Source organism: Helicoverpa zea, chromosome 13 (genome assembly GCF_022581195.2).
Source record: "Helicoverpa zea isolate HzStark_Cry1AcR chromosome 13, ilHelZeax1.1, whole genome shotgun sequence".
NCBI lineage: Eukaryota > Metazoa > Arthropoda > Insecta > Lepidoptera > Noctuidae > Helicoverpa > Helicoverpa zea.
In genome coordinates this window covers 11127720-11151131 of record NC_061464.1, presented here as the reverse complement: position 1 = coordinate 11151131, position 23412 = coordinate 11127720, and the positions used below count along the sequence as shown (strand labels likewise).

Genomic DNA, 23412 nt, shown 5'->3' with positions numbered 1-23412 from the left:
GTTACGGGTAGTCAGAAGCCAGTAAGTCTGACACCAGTCTAACCAAGGGGTATCGGGTTGCCCGGGTAACTGGGTTGAGGAGGTCGGATAGGCAGTCGCTTCTTGTAAAGCACTGGTACTCAGCTGAATCCGGATAGACTGGAAGCCGACCCCAACAGGATTGGGAAAAAGGCTCGGAGGATGATGAGGCTTTAAGGCTTATCGGCTTTGCGGCTTATCCAGGTTTGCGGAGTAATTACAGCGGGACATAGGTGAAACCATTCGCGAAAGCTAGTAGCTATATTTATCCTCTAGTTACGTAGTTCCTTCGAGACAGGGATTAACTTAGTAAAACATACTGACCAGCACACTATAACTCCCAGTACTCCTAGACTTATATAACTCCAACGCGAACACAGCCCCATACTCCGGAATGGTGCTGTCATTCTGGACATAAGCTACATCCATTAGGGCTCCGATGTTGAAGTCGTGGGCAGAGATGGACCGAAGCGGCTGGGATACTGGCTTTCCTGATATGAAGTCGTTGCCGGCTTGGATGAACTGGCTTAGAAGGACTCCTGTGAAAGAATGGCGTATGTTTTAGAAAAATTCAACGTGCTATGAATATAAGTGCGAAAATTAAGTTAGGAACAAAAAACGAAATTTTTAAACGATTGAACTTTAGGATGGACAGGGACGAGAAGGAAAATTTTGGTTATAAAAGATTATTTTGCTAGCTTATAATATTTTTAGAATGAATATTCTACGTTAAAAAACATATTTTGTTATTTTGATAAGGCGTTTTAAAAATGATGACTTAAAGATTCTAGTTATACTGGAGAAAAAATATCGACATTCATGAATATGTTCAAAAAATTCAATTTTGATAATAGTTTTATCGACGCCTATTTTTTGTTCCTTAGAGTAAGAAATTTAGGTGATCTTCACACTGCCCCGCATCACGCTGCATCTTGCGTGTCGACGCACCTACGCGCGTTCCTGCGGGAGTGCAGATCTGCATCATCGTGCGGGTTTTTTGCGCACTCACGCGCGTAGGTGCGTTTTGTAAATTCACGCACGGCGGCTCTCATCGAGTTCCATTTTCAAATATACACGTCACGCCCATTCAAAATCACGCGCGGCACTGCGGGATTCAGTGTGCCATACCTTGCGTCTCGCCCCGCACCTACGCGCGGGGGTGCGTGTTTCTCCGCGTGTATGCGCGTGATCCGCATGAACGCGCGTGGATGCATTTTCAGTGTGTTGGACTATGCGTGTTTTCCATACAAAATTAGATATTTAGGTGATCTTCACACTGCCCCGCATCACGCTGCATCTTGCGTGTCGACGCACCTACGCGCGTTCCTGCGGGAGTGCAGATCTGCATCATCGTGCGGGTTTTTCACGCACTCACGCGCGTAGGTGCGTTTTGTAAATTCACGCACAGCGAGTTCCATTTTCAAATATACACGTCACGCCCATTCAAAATCACGCGCGGCATTGCGGGATTCAGTGTGCCATACCTTGCGTCTCGCCCCGCACCTACGCGCGGGGGTGCGTGTTTCTCCGCATGTATGTGCGTGATCCGCATGAACGCGCGTGGATGCATTTTCAGTGTGTTGGACTATGCGTGTTTTCCATACAAACGGAGATATTTCCATACAACGGAAAAAAACGCATCCACGCACTACGCTGCATCATGCGGGGCAGTGTGATAATCGCCTTACAAGCAACGGAAAAAAACGCATCCACGCACTACGCTGCATCATGCGGGGCAGTGTGATAATCGCCTTAACTGAAACTTACCACCACCAATCTTCTTCATCTCATCAGTCCTGAAATACAGCCTGTAAGCCAGTCTACCGGCTTCACTTAGCCTAGGCAGTATTGGCTTAGCCCAGTCTGGGAGGTCTAGACCGAGACCAATCTGTGGAACAATTGTTGACATTAGATATTGGACTTTAAGTAAATGGCTTAAGGTCTTGTTTTGAGAAATCGTTACACTTTATATCAACATTTTTTTTTTCTTAATTTAGGAACAGCTTTAATGCTTTATGCTTATGTTAGGTATACATAGGGGTATAATTTCAGCTAAGTATGAACTTGATTTAAAGTTATTAGCTATCCATAGCATGTTAGTGAATTAAAATTTGTAGAAGTATATTTACATTCGATGATACATACATTTTCAGGTTTCTTGCTGGACAAAAGAATTAACTGAAAAACTTATTTCCTATTATGTGCGCATTTGTGTATTTAATGCTACCTGCTTAATTTGCCTAACGAATTCATCGGAAACATACATTGCAAATATCTACTATGTACTTTATGATGCATGACAGTGGTATTTGGCTTTTGTTTGAAAATACACAAAGTACAACTTAAATTATGATTTATTAATTATGAATATTAATATTGCATCTGTGTAAATGTCAGTTGTTTTTGGTGTTTAGCGTAAAGTTTGTATTCAGTTACAGCTAAAGCCCGTAGTGCGGCTAAACCTAGGTTTAGGCTACGTACTACGGTACTTTCTTATGTATTACCCCCATGTATGCCCATATAATCTTCCTTATGTACTCCCATACGTATTCCCTTATGTTACGTATTGCATTATACTCTTCCTTATGTTCTCCCTTATGTATTTTCGTATGTGCTTTATTTATGTACTCCCTTATCTTAATTTCACTTAACTGGAGACTGGAAATCGACTATTATAGTTGGGAAAATTCTAGGCAGGTAACTAAAGCTCCAATCTATTTTCTGAAGTTATTGCAGTAATGACGCCCATTGTAAAAAAAATACGAACTTCTTAATAAAAATGAATAGACACTTACCGAACTCCTAAACAGATCATAAAGAGTTTCAAACAGCAGTGGATCTGTCGAGAAGTCTACTCCGGTCTTGTTCTGAATCAGGGGTATGAGATCCAGGTATGGTAAGAACTCCTCGGTCAAGGAAGCTCGCTTTGCTTCGGCCATCAGCGTCTTAAAGTACTGACAGTTGGAGTAGTAGCGGAGCTGAAAGAAAAAAAGGACTTATGTTGCAGGAGACGGCTTTTGATTATGATCTTTAAGTTGGATGGAATACGGTTGAAAATCTGTTTGTCAGGTTGGGCTGTGCTAGAGTTTAGTTCTTGGGGTTTTATGTGTGTCTTTTAGAGAAGTAAAAGACTGGTTTGATGATTGTTGGTCGTTGATGGCAATAAGAGACTCAACTGCCTATATGAGGGTGTGCTTAATATACAAATGTAATGATATATTTATAAAAAAAAAATATTTAGTGTTTCGACTACTTCTACCGAAGTTATTAAGAAAAGTTTCAATGCGGTAAAAGCCTATGTAAGCAATTTGTAATACAGATTTAAATTCCCTTAAATACAGTCACTTTATTTAACACACTATTAAATAAACCTTAATATACGTATTTTGTTTCTTAAACTGATGCTCAAATAATTTGAAACAATTCGAAGAAAAAATATGTCTTAGCCTCGAAATTTTTGGAAGTTAATGCGAGGCGTAGTTTTTAGAATCAAAGGTACATGGAGTATTCCAGGAAAGAAGTCTTAAATGAAATTCCTTTAAGTTTGTAAAAGACAAGACCTTTGTTCAGCTATAAATCTAAGTTACTCTAATTGGATCTAAGATTTTCTGTCCCACAAAAGAAAGGTATACTTACTTTCTTTTTGTGTAAATAGATTAGAACTCACTCTGGAGATTTAATTGTGTTGGTTTATAGCGAAAAGAAAAAAAATGTTAGGTCTAGACCAGGTGGATTATAGACGTTAAACTTATGGTCCATTCATAAAATAGAATTTTTTACTTTTTAAACCTGGATAATATAGTCTGAAATCACCAACCCGCATTGAGCAAGCGTGGTGATTAATGATCAATCCTTCTCCGTGTGAGAGCAGGCCTGTGCCCAGCTGTGGGACGATAAAAAGCTGTAACCGTAACAGCCTAATACGTTCAAAAGAACTTAGCTGATTATAAGATCTGTTATTAATTTAACATGATTAAAAACGTTATTAATACTACATCTATGTACCAAAATGCGGTTTTACCTACGACCTAATAATACACAGCCTAATGTTGATAAATATAATAGGTTAAAACTATTGCACGTTATTTAAAATGTACGCATTTTATTTAAAATGTACGCATTTTATTTAAAATGTACGCATTTTAAATATAGGTACTGATAACAAATCATCTCAATATACCTTAACATATCTGGGACTAAAGTTGATTTCTTTATACCATATAACAATGAACTTGAACCGTTAATATATAAACAAGTTAGATATTGCAGTTATCTTTGACTGATAACTACGCGACTTAACTAAACGTTATGATACCTACAGATTTTGTGATGATTAAATAGTTAAATAGTAAGTACTCTTGGCACTGCTAGTTCATGTCAGTTCAGCGCAGGATACTTCGATAATCATGCTCATTCCCTAGGGTGACATGTAAAAACTGAGAGTTCCTGAGATATTAGGAGAAAATCCTAACAAAACTTTCCAACTACTGACCGATTTCTGATCACCTCTCTACCAGATAAACTTACGAAAAAGATGCTCAGAAACCTTCGATGTCAGGCTTGAATATGAATCCTCATTAAAGGCATATTTACCTAATTGTAAAGCTTAAGAAAGTACATAGGCTACTTTTAACTCAGTTGCGGAAAGTGGTTCTTCAGGGACGTACATAAAACCGAAAAATGACTCGTAGTCATGATTTTGTTAGCCACTTGTACCACAGATTACTTTAAAGTTACTTCGTACTTTTATGTTGTATACCAATTCAGTAATACAGTACCTACACAGATTGACGATGTTCAAAGCAATTAAAAAACAAAAGAGAGAGTTGCTATAGAACTCATTCAAAAAACAAAAGAACATCTACTCACATAATCCTCAGACAACGGCACAGCAGTATACGGCACAGGCTGCCAGACCTTTCCCAAACCCTCGTCCCATTGCTGCTCAGGTTCGGGTGGGTAGGCTGCCGCCATAGCCACTTGTATGGTCATCTTCGTCCTCTCCTTGTCCGTACTCCTGATGAGGATCTCGTTTCGGAGGTACAGGTTTGAGATCAGCTTGTGACCTTGGGAACCGTACCTTTGGCGGTAGAATTTCCCTATTTGGTAGGCTCGTCGTTTTCCGACCTGTTAAGAAGGGAGAAGTTGTTTTTAAGTTAGTAATAAGTATTGGCACATACATAATAAGTTTTGGAAATAATCATTGGTCTCGGTGACTTAAAGTGGCCTCTGACTTGAAGATCATTTTGGTGGTGATCGGTTATTAGTGTAATGTTTTTTTGTTAGTCCGTGCTTCCTGTTTACTTTGGTCAGACTCATAGATAACATTGGAAAATATTTTGCAGTATTAGAAGAATAAAAACGTGCACTCGTCATGATCTCTTCAATCGTACCTATTAGTGGTGTTCTCTTTATGCTAGGATTTGCAAATCATATTTTCATAGTTATTTGATTTCTAGACAGGCTGATTAAAATCATCTTCAAAAGGAGCAATGTCATTTTTAAGTTAGAAAACAGTACCGTTATTCATTTGTGGAGTTAGATTTTCAGATGACGCCAGCGATAAAAACTATGGAAAATGAATATTTATCAAAATGTGCATAGTATGCAATGAATATACTGTTATTTTTCCATTTCGGTCATGGATAACAAAAAATTAGAACGTCCCATCCTATTTGCATATTCCCCGTTCAAAATTTATGATCCGAATACAAGTGCGCACGTAAAAATAATGTTTTTTGCTTTTTGCTAGTTTTAAAATATAATTTTGGTTTACATTTTTTATATAATATGTTTTTGGTTTATATTTGAAAATAACAAAAGTATACATTTTATGTTGAAGAAAAAAATTATGAGGACTGAAAAGTAGGAAGACGAATGAAGTAAATAAAATTGTTCCTATAGGTACCAAGTGATTTCCGTGGTTCAGTCATCTAAAAATGACGCCTGTCTCTAAAGTAAGATTCATTTGTGAAAGCCATAAAACACCAAAGTAGATATTCTCCGTCTTTCTGTTTAGATGCAGATCGGTAGCTAGCTACTACTGCAGTAGATATTATCGGCAGATGCAGTCGGCAGCCAACTTCCATCTCGCACATTTAAAAAAGTGAACCTTAACGAGATAATATTTCACAGAATCTTTTCTCTCTCTTTTTACTGTTTCATAGGGCCTTCGCGCTTGACTGTACTGAGTGTAATTGTAACTAAAAGGTCATGAACAAGTAAGTAACAATGATTTATTTACAACGTTTTACGATTTGTTCCATTCACTGTGGTTTACGAGCGACTAAACTACTCTCGTATAAAATGAAAATTTGTACTTCAAGTTGTCGAAAAGAGAATTGTTAAAAAAATATACCTCCGTTGTGATTCGTTTTCTGGCATATTCATGATTTTTTTTTATTCGTATCTTGCAATAAAATCATTTGAGAAAGAAGTACCCCAGGGCCTATTTTGTCTGGATTTCTGTCTGCTCAAACCGAAATTATGTAACTTGTGTTTTTTTCTCTTTATGATACAGTTTTTTTCTGCCTAAAAATTTGGTTTTTAATAAGTAACTATGCGGAACAATCAGACTGACAGTTTGAACCTTTTATCTTTTAGGAGATAAAAATTATGTTTGATTTCCGCACTTATTTAACACATATAATTATAATTTTATTTTGATCAATTAGTTTCGTGTGCCTAGAGTGTAATTAGCACAAGGATGATCGATGATTTTATAAATTAGGGTAAAAATACAGTAGCTAAACAAAAATTACATTAATATTTTTGGCATTTCATGGTATAGAGCAGCTGAATCAATAATACTCAAACACAAAATTTGGCCAGCTGTCCCAATAGGTGTAAAATTGAAACTCTATAAAAATACAGTAAAATTCAATAACTCAAGAAACCCAAATCACTAAAAATCCATAAAGGTGAAACTCAACAAAATGTTTTGTACCTGTATTTTTGAGACACCTTAAAATTAAAAACTCAAAACCACAAATTAGTCTCGCAAATATCATACGTTGCTTTACTTTCAACATCCAGATATTTCTAATACAAAGTAGGTATCTAAATGTGTTTTAAATTCGTCATCATTTCGTTGTTATAATCAATCTTTGACTACCGTGCAATACTTCATGCTACATTACAGATAGTTGACATTTCAATAGTCTACCTATAGTATAGTGAGGTACCTATTATGACAACCATGAGAATATTGTGAATCAGTAGTTTGTGAACATATAACAAGCGACTTCCCGTGGCCGGTTTTTGCAATTTTCATATGAATGAAAACAATGGTTGACAGTAATTTGCTGTAATTTTTACTGTCACGTGTTTTACATAAGTATGGCGCAATGACGAAGAGGATGGACGAATGATGATGGCATCAAAGACTGAATAATATTTTGGTTTATGTACTTTGTACTTTTTATTTACTACGTCCTGTTTCAAATATGTACGTAAATTTTAGGATACTATTTCGTATATAACACTCACAAATGACTTGTATATGTATGTAGGTATTTATAGCCTTTTCTCAAATGTTATGGGGAACGACCGCGCCAAAACTTAACCAGTGATCAATTGATCCATGTGGCTGCTACTCAGCCATGAGCTCCATAAGTTGTTCCCATTAGTTACTTTTCAAGTACTCTTTTTTAAGAATCCTACTAATATTATAAACGCGAAAGTTTGTATGTATGGATGTATGGATGTTTGTTACTCTTTCACGCAAAAACTACTGAATGGATTTTAATGAAACTTTACAATAATATAGTTTATACATCAGAATAACACATAGGCTACAATTTGTAAACATATTGTTCGAAATACTAAACCTGCGCAGACGAAGTCGCGGGCACCAGCTAGTCAGTTATAAATTCACGTCTACTTACGTTAGTTAATCCCTCAGGTCCTTCAAGGTAGGTGAGGTTCAATATCAGGTCCTGTTGATCTGACAAGGAAAGCTCATCAGCATCGGGAGACCGCTCACCGTGTCTGTTTAACTGTAATGGATAAAAAACAATTGTTATTGTTCTTCTAGTTTGTTGCGCCACTTCTTCTTCCCAGCAAAATCACATAGGAAGTGGTGAAGGATGGGCGTTTTTGAGGCTGTCTTTGGTAAATTTTTGTCAATTTTTGTTTAAAAAGTTCCGTTTGGCAGCCAAGTTTGAATGAATGATTTTTGATTTTGAGTTAGCTGAATTTGGGTGTATCAAATTAAAGAGAGCAACGCTAAATATAATTTTCTTTAAATAAAATGCAGCTTTGCATTTGGTCTACTATGAAGACGCGTTCAAACTTTGGAATGTGCAAATGAATGTTTGAAACATTGCATTCCAATAATTATATCATTTGTTTGTTCATTATTATGATTACAATGTTATGATAGCACATCTATTGTTTTTCATCCTATTTAATGGTATTTGTTTAAGTATTTTTTTTGCTCCGTTGGTCTAGTGGCTGAAAGTGTAACTACTTTTCGCAAAGTTGGATATATTGATATAGTGCCGATCCTGCGCCTGATCTCTCTCCGGTGGTGTCGGAATGCCGTCCCATTAGGCTATGAGAGTGAAGGAATAGTGAGTGCACCTGTGTCTGCGCAAATGCTTGTGCACTATAATATGTCCTGCGCAGTTGGCTGATCTTCGAACAGCCGCTTTGGCCAAAAATAGACCTGCATGCCATTGTCAAAGTGCGTTATATATGTCTTTTTGTATATGCATTATTATGTCTTAATAATTACGTGTCTTTATCCCAAGGGGTCAAGCAAAGTGTCAGATTAAGTTTTATCTTGTTATTGTCTTTTTGAGATAAGTGTGTGAATAATCGTTTACTGATGATTTGCTGACGTTTCAAACTAATAAGGTTGTGACCTCTTGATTAGGGAACAATGTAATTGTCTTGATTTAATTATATAATTGGTGTTTGTTTGTGATTCCGGGATTAAATTGCAAGGGTTTGAAAATACAGTTTATCTTGGGAATAAAGGTCAAAAGGATGTATTTTAATGAATGGCCAGTTTACTTTTATGAACTCTTCTCAAATATCAACATAATGATTTGTGTCTTCTTTACCTATATATCTCAATTGGCTAAGTGGATATGGTACCTAGTGCGTTTTAAAGGTAGGTTATGCAATGATTTAAAAATTGAAAGATTGTAGAAAAAACAACTGAAGATCGAGCTCGTGATGACTCCTATATGGTATAACATGATAGTCCTTACACAGATGATCTAATGACAGTGATAATATACTTTTCCGAAAATGTTTTTTTTTTGGCACAAAAAATCCTACCTAACTTTTGATTTGACGTTATTTCATATACTATAGTTATAACAAGCAGTTATTAGTGCTCAAAATGAGAATGATTAGTAACCGCAAAATTCCTGTTTTATTTACTTTTATATCGATAAAAGACACGCGCCCTCCTTGTGATGAATTCTTGACGTCAAACCAAGTATTATACTATCTTATTACAATAAGGTCACAAGTCAGAATCGTAATACATACGGTTTTTTTAATAGCCGTATCATTATTTACCTATTACCAGTATTTAGTCTCGTTTTCCTTAAATCATTGCATTTATTGATAACGTGACTGTGATAATTTTTTGGTAATTATTTCGCAATAAGAGTCTATCATGTTAAAGTTAGGTAAATCCCCAGGCCGATTTTCAACTGTTCTGGACAACATCAGCCAGCGAGCAATACTGATTGCATAGGTGCTCAAGCATTTGCGCAGACACAGGTGCACTTTCGATTCCTTCACTAGCCCGATGGGACGGCAATCCGACACGACCGGAGAGAGATCAGGCACAGGACCGACATTCATTTGCTCATGACCAACTTCGTAATTCTGGGCTGCATATAATAATATTCATTTATTTGCTCAGAATGTAGGTATTACAGAATGTGGTTACAGAAATGTTGAAGAATCTTAGTACATTCTACCATTTTGGCATGCAAACATTTGATATGATGCAATTCATTATTACACTTACTTATACAACTAAACTGCTTTGTAAAAGTTTCTTAAAACCTATAAAGCGATTTGGGTTCGACCCTTCTTGTTATATATCCTCCTTAAAAATAATAGTTCCCCAAAGAATTGCTTCATATAAGAAGTTTTGTACTTACAACCATCGCAAAGACCAGCTCATGTTCTTCAATAACCTCGTTGGTGATGGGGTTCCCGCAAGAGACGTTGCTCAGGGCTACTAGGTACGCTATGACTAGATACCGGAACATTTTCTGTAACAATGAGAACAAAAATAGGTATTTTGGCCTTCATGAAAAGTCAAAATCATTGATTGAAAATAGGCTTATTATGTTAGAAGTTTTTATGTAATAGTTGCAAAGGACAGCACACTTTTATCACTGTTTTGATATGGCTGAAGATCGCATAATTTTCGAGGATAGAAAATGAAATATTTTTTTTTACGTGGCTAACTAAAAAGAAAGGTTTTGTTTTCAAACCTTATGCTGTTTAATCTTTTTTCATATTGTTGTTAATTCGCAGATGCTTGTGAACATTTTATAGCTATATTTCTTATGCTTTAGTTTACTTCCTGAGGTAAATATAGAAGGTGTATATTATTTATTATGATTAAAATTAAATAAAACAGTTTACAAAAATATAATTCTTTTCTGATTTGATATTGGTTGACTCTTGAAGAAAGACTGTTCCTCTATTTATATAACCTAACAATTAAACGAGTTATAAATGAGACGGAAAAACAAATTATTACTCTTATCTTTTCATAATTTTCCCCATTTCCTATTTTAAAAGAACTTTTTGATGTTACTGTGTTAAAGATTACCTATTTTTGTTTATCTTTCTTGAAAAGATTGTACTTGTGTATTCTTTTAACAAGCAGATTATACTTTGTTTACAGCAGCAATAATTAGATACTCTGTTTGTCCTTGTTTTATGAAGAAAAGGTTTTTAGCGGATGTTAATAACGTTTTATTTTCAGGAATGTATTGTTGAAAGTGGTGGTAGCCCAGTGGTTAAAGCACCAGCCTATCAAGTACGGGCGTGCGGGTTCGATTCTAGGTCAAGGCAAGTACGAATGTAGCTTATTTAACTCGGCCACCAATGGTAGCGTAAAGGTGAAGGAAAACATTTTTAGGAAACGTGGACTTTATTTCTGCTATTGCCAATCCGCCTTGAGCAAGAGTGGTGTTTATCACTAATTTCTTCTCTGTAGGTATGAAAATAGAAATGACCTATTATACCGTGCAATGGGGCGGTGCGATAGTCCTTGTTATATGTTACTGAGTTTTTCAAAATCATATTTAGATAACCTACCGATATCTCTATGTTATCTACCAAAAAAACACCACTAATTTGCAATCGCGGTTCTAGATTGATTTAAAAATGTTCATGCCTTCTCTGCATGAGAAGATGTATTTATCAATCAGAGAGCAAAAAAAAACTGATACCGATGATGAGGCAATACTTAACTTTTTGTATCAAAACAGTAATTTTGTTTACTTACATAATAAAAGCACGTGTCTACTATGTGTGACTGATTGTTTTCATAATGATAAGTTTTTATTTTATTTTAGTATCAAGTGTTGTTTTGACATGCACAATTTAAACACAGTTGCATTGACCGATTATAATTTTAACTACTAGAGATATAAATGTTTTTTTTTTGTATTATCAATTCACGTGGGAGCATAACAAAGTAAACTGCCTTTCGTCCGCGATTTCACCTGGGTCCCTAAATAAGTCTACTTAAAGCCTAATAAAAAAAGCTTTAGTTTAATAAATATAAATAAATAATAATGTCGGGACACCTTTTCACACACGGTCGGTTAGCCCCATGGTAAGTTATTAATTAACTTGTGTTATGGGTGCTAACACAACTGATAAACTACATATAGCTACATATATACATATTTATAAATACATATTGTAACACCCAGACCACGGCCAACAAGCATGCTCATCACACAAATGTCGACCGAGCCGGGAATCGAACCCGGGACCTCAGGTTCGGCGGTCCGGCATGGTGACCATTGCGCCATCGAGGTCGTCAAAAAGTTTGCAAAGAATTTAGATATTTTTGATAACAGCACAATTTTATTTTTGTAGAAAATATCTCAATTTGTTTGGGAATAAAGCTCCATATGGTAAAATATTAGAGATGAAAGCTATACAGACGGTTAAGAAAATAGGTAGGTACTTTGCCTAGCACTGCCCGACAGCCCAATTGGGTATTTATTTCATATATTCACAATACTTTCTTTCATTCTATAGGTAGTCATGTTTGGTTTCTTCCACATAATAATTTCACGTTTAAACAAAATCTAAAAGTAATCTATAATTATCTAAACAAAACATTATTACAATAACTAATAACAGTTGATTATTAATAGCGAGACCTTATTTAAAGTTTATCGGACCAGTCTGAATGTCATTGTGTATCACTTTGACATGATTTGTCATTAATCAATTTTATATAAATCAGAGGCGAATTGTGGGTCTGACAAAAATGTTTCAAGTTTTCATGTAAATATTGTGCGTAGTAAAATACGTAGAAAAGGCCTTTTTTACATAGGATTTTCCGATATTTACTTTTTGATAGGAATCACGATAATCAACCGTATTTTTACCACATATTGTCAAGAAGTTGTAAGTTGGCTTTCCTTTTAAAATTATTTGTTAATTGTTATTTTGAGTTTTGCTTAATTTGAGATTATATGTATTCCATCCCATCTCCCGAGCCTTTTTCACAACTACGTTCTGATCGGCCTCCAGTCTAGCTGGATTCAGCTGAGTGTCTTACAAGGACTGTGACTGCCTATCTGACGTCCTCAACCCAGTTACCCGGGCAAACATTTAAGTGTATGAGGTTGCAGGTATGTATTATTGTTGTAAATATATAAAAGTCATGTTTTAAAATATATTATACTAGTTTTCGTCACCAGTTTCACCTGCTTCGTGTGAACTACCGTGTGATTAAATAGCGTTGTTTTAACAAACAAACTTATTAAACGACACTTCTTCTTTTCTTCTTTTCTTATTAAACGAACTGATTAAACGGCAATTTTAACCTTAAATGTTGCAATAATAATACAGATAAAGGTTTAACCTAATGAAGGATTTTAAGTCAATGTCTCACAGATAACTAAAATTAAGATAAGTTTAGTAAAAACATTAATTATATTATTTTTATTGATGTATGCTCAGATCAAAGAAATAGGATGTATGTGTGACTTTTAGACACGTGTTTTAATAATGAAATCAATTGCAACTTTTTGAACTACACATTCAAATGAAGAGTTGTGATTCCATTACATAATTACAGTTAATTCTCGTGGAAGGTGGAAGACATTTAAATTATCTAAAATTTTTTTTGTGTTAGCTTTGGCGTAGGTATATTAGATAACTCCTTTGTCAAGGAAGACTACATATTTAGTTTTTTAGTAGTATTCTCGTGACCTACATATAAACTAGTATGTATATCTATACTCGGGACAGAGATAAAACTACGGGTGGAAGGTAGCTATATAGATACATATTACTTCAGTATCCTTAATTATTTCGTGCGGGTGAAACCTCTGGCGAAAACTAGTGCTAGAATAAAAATAAAAGATTTTTCTTAAACTAAAAACGTAAACAATAATATGAGTTTTGTGAAACACATCTTTTAAAGTAAATTAATATCTGTTAATTGACTGAGGCTATCTGCATTCAACTCGGGGCCACGCGTTACAGCTAATTGTCACTATTAAGTATTGTTTACTTAGGAAATAGACATTATTTACACAATTTTACATGCTAGTTAGGGAGATAGAACTTATATATATTTTTTTTTGCGATGTCAAAAATCATCAAATTACACCTCCCGCTGTGGGTTAGCAGCGGTGAGGGAGTGTCAGACTCTTACTGCCACACTCAGAATGGATACTTAAATTAGTCTTAATGAGTCCTTAACTAATTATCATTAAATCTGTTAATGAACGATACATCCCAGAGACGAAATTTAAGGGTTCATTAGTTAATGACAGCTTTAAGTATCCGTAGGGCAGAGTATCGTCAAATTGTCTTTAATAATGCTTATCGATAAACGAAAGGTGTAGCCGCACCTTAAAATGTGAAATTATTAAGTAGCAAAAACTGTTATTTAAATACATTAAAACCTTGTATATCAACAATAGAAATAAGAATTTGTTAATTTCGGGATCGTTTTTACGTAAAAACACCTATTTTCATGTAAATGATATAAAGTACATGGACACTTTTTTCTGGTATCACTGTCAATATTGTATTCTCAGTGTCAAGGTTACGTTTAAAATTCTTGTTCCGTTAACCGTCAGGAAAGAAAAGTGTGTGGAAAAGTGTGATAAGCTCTGAAATAAATAGCTTTATCTTAACATATTATCATGGTAAGTTTCGTTTCTATGTACATTAGTAGCTGCACATATGTATTTGAAGAATTTAATTTGTGCTTGTTTCATTTTAGGAGTCTTCAGGAACAAGAGCCCCACGCAAACGTGTGGCTAATTTCACGGCGGACGAAAAAGCTTTGTTAGCACAATTAGTTAAAAAGAGACCAATCGTGGAATCTTAAATAACAGATGGCAAGTCAGTCGCCAAGAAACAAGCAGCATGGGATAGTATAACACAGGAGTTCAATCAGGAATCAATCACCAACTTCCAGACTACGGGCTGCTTTGTGAAAGTTTAAGAAAACCCAAAAAGCGATTTCGGCCCGACCCGGGAATCGAACCCGAGACCTCGAGCACAGCAGCCGCGCTTGCGACCACTAGATCAACGAGGAAGTCAAATAAACTTTGTACTACATAATTGGCCTCTTGTTCAACAATTAAAAAAGTATTCCTCTTATTTTATGGATTTTTATTTATTAAAAATAATATTATGAGAAAAATCTATCAACTATAGATTGTCGCACCAAAAATCCATTGCTGTTGGTTGTGCTTTCACGCCTTTCACTCAGGACAATATCATCTTTCTCAATATGAGGAGATTCCCAGTTCTTTGGAACCAAATCATCAACCTGTAAAGAAATATTATGCAGTGTCGCACAAGCACATAAACAGCCACAACTGTATCCATCTTAATGCCCATGCCAAGTTGGAGACAAGGAAACCTTCTTTTCCAAATGCCAAAGCATCTTTCCACAGTATTCCACATTATATTTTATTTGGCTTCTGTTGTAGTTTTCTTGTGCAGTTGAATTTGGTGATAAAAACGGTGTATTTATATTTGTATTTGGTGATAAATACCCTTTTATATTCCTATAGACTTCTAATGTTACTCCTCCTGGGCTTCTTATTTGGCCCCACTACCCTAAACCTTCTGATATAGTCTACAAAATCAATAAAGTCAAGCAAATCACTCATCTTTACTTTATTGTTAAAACCTATTCCTGAGACTTTTAAAAATATTTTATTTACTTTTATAACCTTAAACATAAATGTCAAAATCAATCATTAGAAAGTTAAGTAAAGGTTTTGCTGTACTTAACTTTAATTGTCATTAAGGGATGGTAACGGATCATTAAGTGTCTCTGAGAGTGAGCTTTTTTAAATCTATACTAAGGAGCCACTTAAGTAACCATTAAATGACTCTGAGTGTGGCAGTTACTGACTAAAAATCCATCGTGTTCCATCGTAGGCCTTTTATGTACCAGGGCCGCGGTAACTCGCGCGAACAATCCCGCAGCCCAGGGAGATAGGAACTTAAAAATATCTTCACCGACGATAATGAAAGACCGTTTTTCTTAAAACAACTGTTTAACTGGAACGGCGCTGTAAGCTGAGATACAGTGGTGTGATTCTGTAAGACTTCATTCTTAACTTCGCATCTGAATCCGCCGTGAGTTTCGTGATTGGCATCCTCAAACTACACTAGCGCTACTCTTGCGAGCGTGTTTGCGAGTTGAACTAAATTAAACTCGAGATTTTGACAGATAAAGTATGAGATGACTTTTAGAACGTTTTGAACCGAATGCGAAGTGAGAGTGAATAGCGAAGTGAAATGCGAGTTGTTATCTGAATTTTATAGAATCGACGTACAGGCTCACGTCTAGTTAGGCTGCAGATGCTAGATACTTCTCTTTTTTATAAGTAATCTGCCAGCCTAGTTTTGTAAGAAGAACTGAACTGAGACTTTTTGAGTAAATAAATTTATTATTTAACTATGAATTTTCATTTTCAATTTTCATAGTCAACTGTTATTTTGTAATTGTTGACGGAGAACTTGGGCCTCAGTATTTTTAATCTTTGTGTGAACTGTGTAAATAAGAATAGGTGTGGTGATAATATTTATAGTTTGTCAACAAAAGAGTTAAACTGTGTAGGACATACTCTTATCATTCAATTTTGGTTTACAAGTGTGGGTGTGTTTTTCACCGATTTCCCAACGTGACAGCGTATCTTTATACCTACATTACCTTCTTAATCACAATAAGCATTTTTATAGGTAGGCCTTATAGCTTTTGTGTTATTTTGTTCTGCTCATGTTGTCTATTTTTTTTTATGAGAGAATGCCTCAATCATAATATAGAGGTACACATTCTATTCTAAAAATAAGGACCTAAAAGTAGTATTACAATGTAAACTTTTCCCATTTTGTTTTTCTGTACTTTTCGCTTGCCTTTAACTATGAGCAGGAAAATTGTTGCTTTTACCTTAATTTTGAGCATATCTATAATCCAGTGCATTTTTAACCAACACAGCCGACCTTTACAATGAAAATTCATACTAAACAATGTCATTCACGTTTTCAACTCGTGCGCATCCTAGGAAGCGCCTCAATAAATGTGAACTTTAGATTGTTTTGAAGCGAACACTTATCTCGTTTCAAAAATAATTCTTATGATAATATGAGCACGTGTCTACGAAATGTACTGAAGATATTTTGTGACCTCTAACTGTAGTTCAGCAAAGAATGATAGTGATCGTGTTCTGTTTTCTAAAGCTTTGGATAGACTAGGCGTTTTGTTGTGCGCCTAGTCGTTTACGCGTAGATAGGAACGACAATTCATCTGCGGAACAACGTTGAAAAGATCCGACTAAAGGTCAAAATTCGCCGGGGTTGCAGGATTGTTCGAAAGAGTTACCGCGGCCCTGGTACATTAAAGGCCTACGACGCAACACGACGGTTTGTAGTCAGTAAGAGTCTGACACTCCCTCACCGCTGCTAACCCACAGCGGAAGGGGGTCATTTTAAAAAAAAGTTCCAAATTCGCCGAAAACCAAACATCACTTTTTTTAATAATTGTTTATTATTTATGAACTTAACCACGTTCAGGTTTCAAACTAAAAAAATTGTTTCAAGAAAAAATGCTTGGCAAAACCGGGTGGAAATTTCGCTGGTGTGAAATCGCTGTAAGGGTATATGGAACGCGTTGTCTGAACAAAGCTTATGTCTAGGAATATTATTTATATCCGTGTTGAATTACGTATTACGATAATGTTTATTAATATTATTACTAGGTAAAGTTTGTTAGATTGTACGTAAACTGTAAGTAAAAAAAAATACAGTTGAACCCGTTGTATCTAATTGGACTATGGTTTAGGAACTCAGACAACGCTAGGGACATAAGCTTAAAAAAAATATATAAAGCTATACTAATTTAATAAAGAGGAAACGTTTTGTTTGTTTGTACCCTAAATGTTCCAAAACTACTGAATCGATTTGAAATGCTTTCACTGTTGGAAAGCTACACTGTTCCCGAGTAATATAGGCTAAATTTTATCTAGCTCCCACGGGATGAGAGTGAAACCTCGGGAAAACTTATTATTTTAATTACTATTTTATTAATATTTTTATTTTATATGTTTGTGAATGCGCTCGCGCAAAGTCAGGGCATTTTATTATAGTTGTGGATAATGTTTGTTTATCATATTACTATCACTCTATAGGTCACAATTATGAAAGCAAGGTGGCAATTATTTCCACTATTATTTAATACATGATCGTCATTTTCTGATTAGTTCGTAATTTTGAAAGGTGTTATATTAATATTTGTATTGACATGCTGATGACGTGTGTATTTTATATGAATCATAAGTTTTCTTGTCATTTTTACTACATTGGATTGTTGTTAGCAAATCTTTAATTCTGGGTTCGATCCTGGTTAACTAAATTAACTTAATTTCTTTTATGTTTCAGAAATAATTTTGAGTCTCTTTGTAATTGATACAAAAATAGACGTAAAATTTTAAACAGCCAAATCTGCAATACTCTTTTTGAAAGTCGGTTGAAACACTTACTTTTTTTTAAATTAAAAACTTTTTTTTAAATAATCGCTGCACTTTCTTTTTTGCTGGCACGAAATTTTTATTACCGTCGAGATGCAAGTACATTATATGTGTTACATGGACGTTTTTCGTCCAAAACTCGTTTATTCGTGTGTGACATATTCTTTTGACGTAACGTTGCATTACACTGCATTCACCCTCTAAAGGACGCCTGGAAGTCGGACAAGCCATGGTTTCGTTAAACAGGAAATATTGTGTCATGTATGTAGAAATAATATTTTGTGCTGACATTATCTTTTGCAGTTTCTGAGATATGATATATTTTATTGGTATCCAAAAAAACTTTGTTGGATGTTTGTTTTTAGTAGATTTTTTTTTAATATGTGGATAACTAATTTCGAAACTGCTATTGATTTTTGATATAACCAAAACATTGATACCAACTTATTGCAGGTAAAGTAGCCGGTTTTGTATTATTTATTTTTATATTCAGGTCAAATACAAAACCTAACTTTAAAATTAGTAGATATTTATACTCCTTGGGACGTATTTTTTATACTATACCATAATGTCTAAGTGTAAGTATTCTATGTACTTACAGCCAGTTTCTTCATCAAAAGTTAAAGCCAAAGTAAAAGTCAAAGTAATGTCTAAAGTAAAAGTAACGGTCAAATTAAATTTTTCTATTAGTTTTGCTGTCACTTTAGCCTTGAAAAAACGTATTTGACCGTTACTTTTACTTTAACTTTAACTTTTGATGAAGAAACTGGCCGTTAGAGTACAATATTTTTTTCAGGGAAAAAAGTCATAAATCTCCAACTTTACAGAGATTTTACTGCCACTAAAAAATACCTGGTAACCAACATAAATTATGCACCTATAATATGTATGTTAATATGTCACAAACCGTATCGTATTCCGTATCAGGTTTGCCAGTAACAATAGTTACTCGATACTTACATAATTAGTTAAGGTAACAACACATTGTTGGCGGTTACGTTTGTTTTGCTACATCGAAATTGAAGTGATATTTTGTCATTTTTAAATTTGGTTACCATGTTTTGTCGGTCACTAATAAAGGTATGATATTTTTTTTGTGATTTTTTTGGGACTGAAAATAACATGATTTTAAATCGTTTTGTCTAATTTATTAAGGTATATAAGGTACATGGATTTAAAATATCTCTATACAAGCTGTTGATTTGCATCCGTGCCATATTCAAGGACGTAATTATGCTAATGATTCTCGACCCAAATCAACAAAAAAATTGGTAGGTATTTTTTTTTTCGGAATTCCGTCAATTTCATCTAGCCGTATTTAAACTTGGCGCGTGTGTTACTGGCCTTAAAACCGTGCTGCGCCCTCACACAAACGCAAACACAAAGCATACGCAACAATTTTTCATAATTTTCATTCATAAAATCGGATTACTTCTGAAATACTACGACATTACAATGACAAAAAAAGCAGTGCATATTAGCTATTTCCCGTCTACTGTAATTCCAATCGATTATTTACGTATTTTATGTCCTCCTCCTGAAGTATGGCACAAATGCAAATCAACACCTTGTATTAATAAAATAAAGAGGTAACATTTTTTTTGTTTGGTTGTGTTTATGCCCTAAATACTCCGAAACTACTGGACCTATTTGAAAAAATCTTTCACTCTTGGAAAGCTAGACTCTTTCTGAGTCACATGGGCTGTTTTATCCTGCTACAGGCAGTAGTTACCTATAAATGACTTTAAGCAATAATTTGAAAATTGATGATTTTAAAGACCGGTGTAAGTGCAATATGGCCTTAATAACCTCTTGACATTCTATTGAATCGTATTGCAATCAAGCTAATATACCTATTGATTGCAATTATACGTATATTGCATGTAATCAGTAAATTAAAATGGGGAACAAATATAATGACCACCATAAAATGCTTTGATACCCTTAGTTTTGCAACCAGAAAAATCTACTGAACACCAGAAAAATAAAGTCTAAAAATGTAATAGTACCAGCTATTTTAGTCACGACTTCACTTTAAATTGTATTCGACCACCAAATTTAGTAAATGATCACCAACTCTTGACGACCAAATTAATGTATTATTTTTGCCTAAATAAGTCACTGTGATTGCCATAAAATGTAGGCTTATTATCAAATAAAGTATTATGATGCCATATTAAGTTATGTGTCCGGCTTGCAATGCATGCGTGAGTGTCAGTATGACGAGTGACAGGGGAAAATGGAAGAAAATGACATATTGCGCCGACCCCAAGTAAAATTGGGAACAGGGCAGGAGAAAGAAGAAGAAGAATGTGTTTCTCAATACACTCCCTCGAAAACACACTCTTATCGCACTGTTTAGAGGCATGCAATAGACAATTTTCCACCCTAGTGCAGGAAAAGGGTCCCCATAATGTAATTACATTTATTGTATCAGGCCGAACTTATTTTTTTGGAGTCAGTTTACTTAAACAGGATAGCAAGATGTAAAAACTTTGATTATCATTTTATATTAAAACGCTGGTATAATTTTGATGATCATTCACTACTTTTGGTGATCATTTACTACTTTTGGGATAACAATGATTTATTTGGACTCATTTTGCTTAAATAGGATAGCAGAATGTAAAAACTTTGGTTATCATTTTACTTTAAAATGGTGGTTTAATTTTGGTGATCATTTACTATTTTTGGCTTGCGCATGATTTATTTTGGAGTAATTTCACTTAAATGGGATAGCAAAGTGTTAAAACTTTGGTTATCATTTTACATTAAAATGCGAGTTTCATTTTGGTGATCATTTACTATTTTTGTCTGCTATTTGTTACTATTTCTGGTGATCAGTTAAACATAAGCCATTAAAATGTACATATGTGAGATGAACTATATACCTTCATAGTTTATGATTAAAGTTCAATTTATATAAATTTTGGTATCATGATGGGCACAGAATTCAGTTCATCAGTTGCCCCGGTAATTGGGTTGAGGAGGTGGTAGTCACTCCATGTAAAACTCTGGTACAAAGCTGCATACAGTTAGATTGGAAGCCGACTGTAACATAGTTGGGAAAAGGCTGGGCAGATGATGATGATATATGAGGTATGAGAAGTTTTTAAGCTTCGGGTAGTCGGAAGCCAGTAACTCTGACGCCAGTCTAACCAAAGATATGGGGTTGCCCGGGTAACTAGGTTGAGGAGGTCAGATAGGCAGTCGCTCCTTGTAAAGCGGGTTACAGTTAGACTGGAAGCCGACTTTTACTTAGTTGGGATAAGGCTCGGGAGAAGAGGGAAGTTTTTAAACTTATGTCTCACTTTAAGACAAAACCATATATTCTACCATTCATCTACCTTCATCCGAATAGTTAGGGAAAGTTAAAATTTTATCATAGAGGAAATACAGGTTCCTCATCTGATGCAAAGCAGGTAACATTTATGAGTTGTCTACTCAAGGCAAACCAGCAACATAAAATTTTCGTCCAATTTTCCTCACGAAGTTTTCCTTATCGTCATTAATTCCCAATTTTAACACCAGTATGTATTAAGTATGTACTTGGGATATTTGCCTCTTTGACATACAAAATATAATAACGATGTTATGAAATGGTGACTTTTTGGGTTAGTCAGACCCTGAGTACTTAGTGCGGGATTGTTCGAAAGAGTTACCGCGGCCCTGGTACATAAAAGGCCTACGACGGAACACGACGGTTTTTAGTCAGTAAGAGTCTGACACTCCTTCACCTCTGCTAACCCATAGCGGGAGGGGTCATTTGATGAATTTTGACGCCGTTAAAAAAAGTTTCTGTGTACTCCAATATTTGATTATCCTTCCCTGTATGAGAGGAGACCTATGCTCAGCAGTGGGACGTTAAGAAGGCTGATGAAGACCTCGATACCCAAGTACCTTCCTATTCTGGAGGGTCTTGGATTATTATATCTATTGATTTGTGACATTATTTATCTTCTAAGGGTGCGTCCACATCTGGCGAATGCGCCGCGAATGCGCAGCACGCGAGCCGATCGCGAGCTGTCCGCGAGCTGCGCGCGTGCAGTCACTGCAATAGTTCGGTGCGCCTCTTTAGCGCAACTCACGCAAGGCTCGTATAGAGCGCGCGAGCGGCGCGCGAGCGGCGCGCGATCTGCGCGCAATCAGTTCTCGCCCTTACAGTTCCGTATATTGGCTCAGTACTATCGAAGATGTCAGACGTCGCGCGCCGCCTGCGCGCCGCTCGCGTGCGGCGCTTAGGTCGCGCGCGAGCTGCGCGCGGGCGGCGCAGAAGCGGCGCACGAACAAAAATGCACGCGCGCAGCTCGCGGACAGCTCGCGATCGGCTCGCGTGCTGCGCATTCGCGGCGCATTCGCCAGATGTGGACGCACCCTAAGACCCACCAACCAACACTTATCGCAAATAAATTGAATTGAATTGGAGAACATATAACCACACTTGATAAAACATTCAAAAATTAAGAAACTCCTCTTTTTGGGACGTCCCGTCGGTTAAAAATTGTAATGTCCAATATTTTGAAATAGTCAATGCACTAGCCAGATTCATTCATTAATTTATTAAGTTCAATAAAAATAAGGAAAGAATTTTGCATAGTTTAGATGTTTTCCAGAAAAGCGTAGCAAATGGACGAATACTCATTTAATTTAAAATGATTGCAAGTTTTATTTTGTGGTGTGGTCAACGAAACCTCAATAAGTTTGAAAAACAATAACAAAAAGTTAAATCAGTAACGATTTGTATTTATCTTGTAAAAAAGTTCAATTACCTGTTCGCGTTTTAAGAAGGACGTTTTTAGTGATAAAAAAGACTTATTGACGCGTTAAGATTTTACTTTATTCCGACCTATAAACTGCTTAAACTTTTCTTTCATACTAATATTTATAATTTAAAATTTGAAAGTTTGTCACACAAAGTTACCTGCTTAAAGTATTTTTGTGAAACTCAGAATAACATACAAAATTATATTTTATTCGGGTCCGAGAAGAATTTCCCTCGAAACTCGTTGAACAGTTAGTAAAACAAAAAGTGTCTACGACGAATGTGCAGTCATGATTGTATCCAAAAAACTGCTAGATAAAATTCCGTCATTTTATCTCAAATTATGGATGCGGGTATCGAGAGCAGGATAATTAATTAGTAAAATGCATGTGACCT

The 23412-nt window shown here is 35.5% G+C and overlaps 1 protein-coding gene across 1 annotated transcript in view; it reads right to left on the bottom strand.

The window, feature by feature from the left end:
- LOC124635862 (venom acid phosphatase Acph-1-like) overlaps positions 1-23412 on the bottom strand; it is a 29153-nt gene that overhangs the window by 1890 nt on the left and 3851 nt on the right. The window contains exons 2-7 of the mRNA XM_047171810.1: positions 10149-10262; positions 7905-8015; positions 4888-5145; positions 2814-2996; positions 1786-1906; positions 343-557 (exon numbers count right to left, since the gene is read on the bottom strand). Coding sequence (XP_047027766.1) covers positions 343-557; positions 1786-1906; positions 2814-2996; positions 4888-5145; positions 7905-8015; positions 10149-10259 — 999 coding nt within the window. The 5' untranslated portion in view covers positions 10260-10262. The remainder of the gene's footprint in view (positions 1-342; positions 558-1785; positions 1907-2813; positions 2997-4887; positions 5146-7904; positions 8016-10148; positions 10263-23412) is intronic.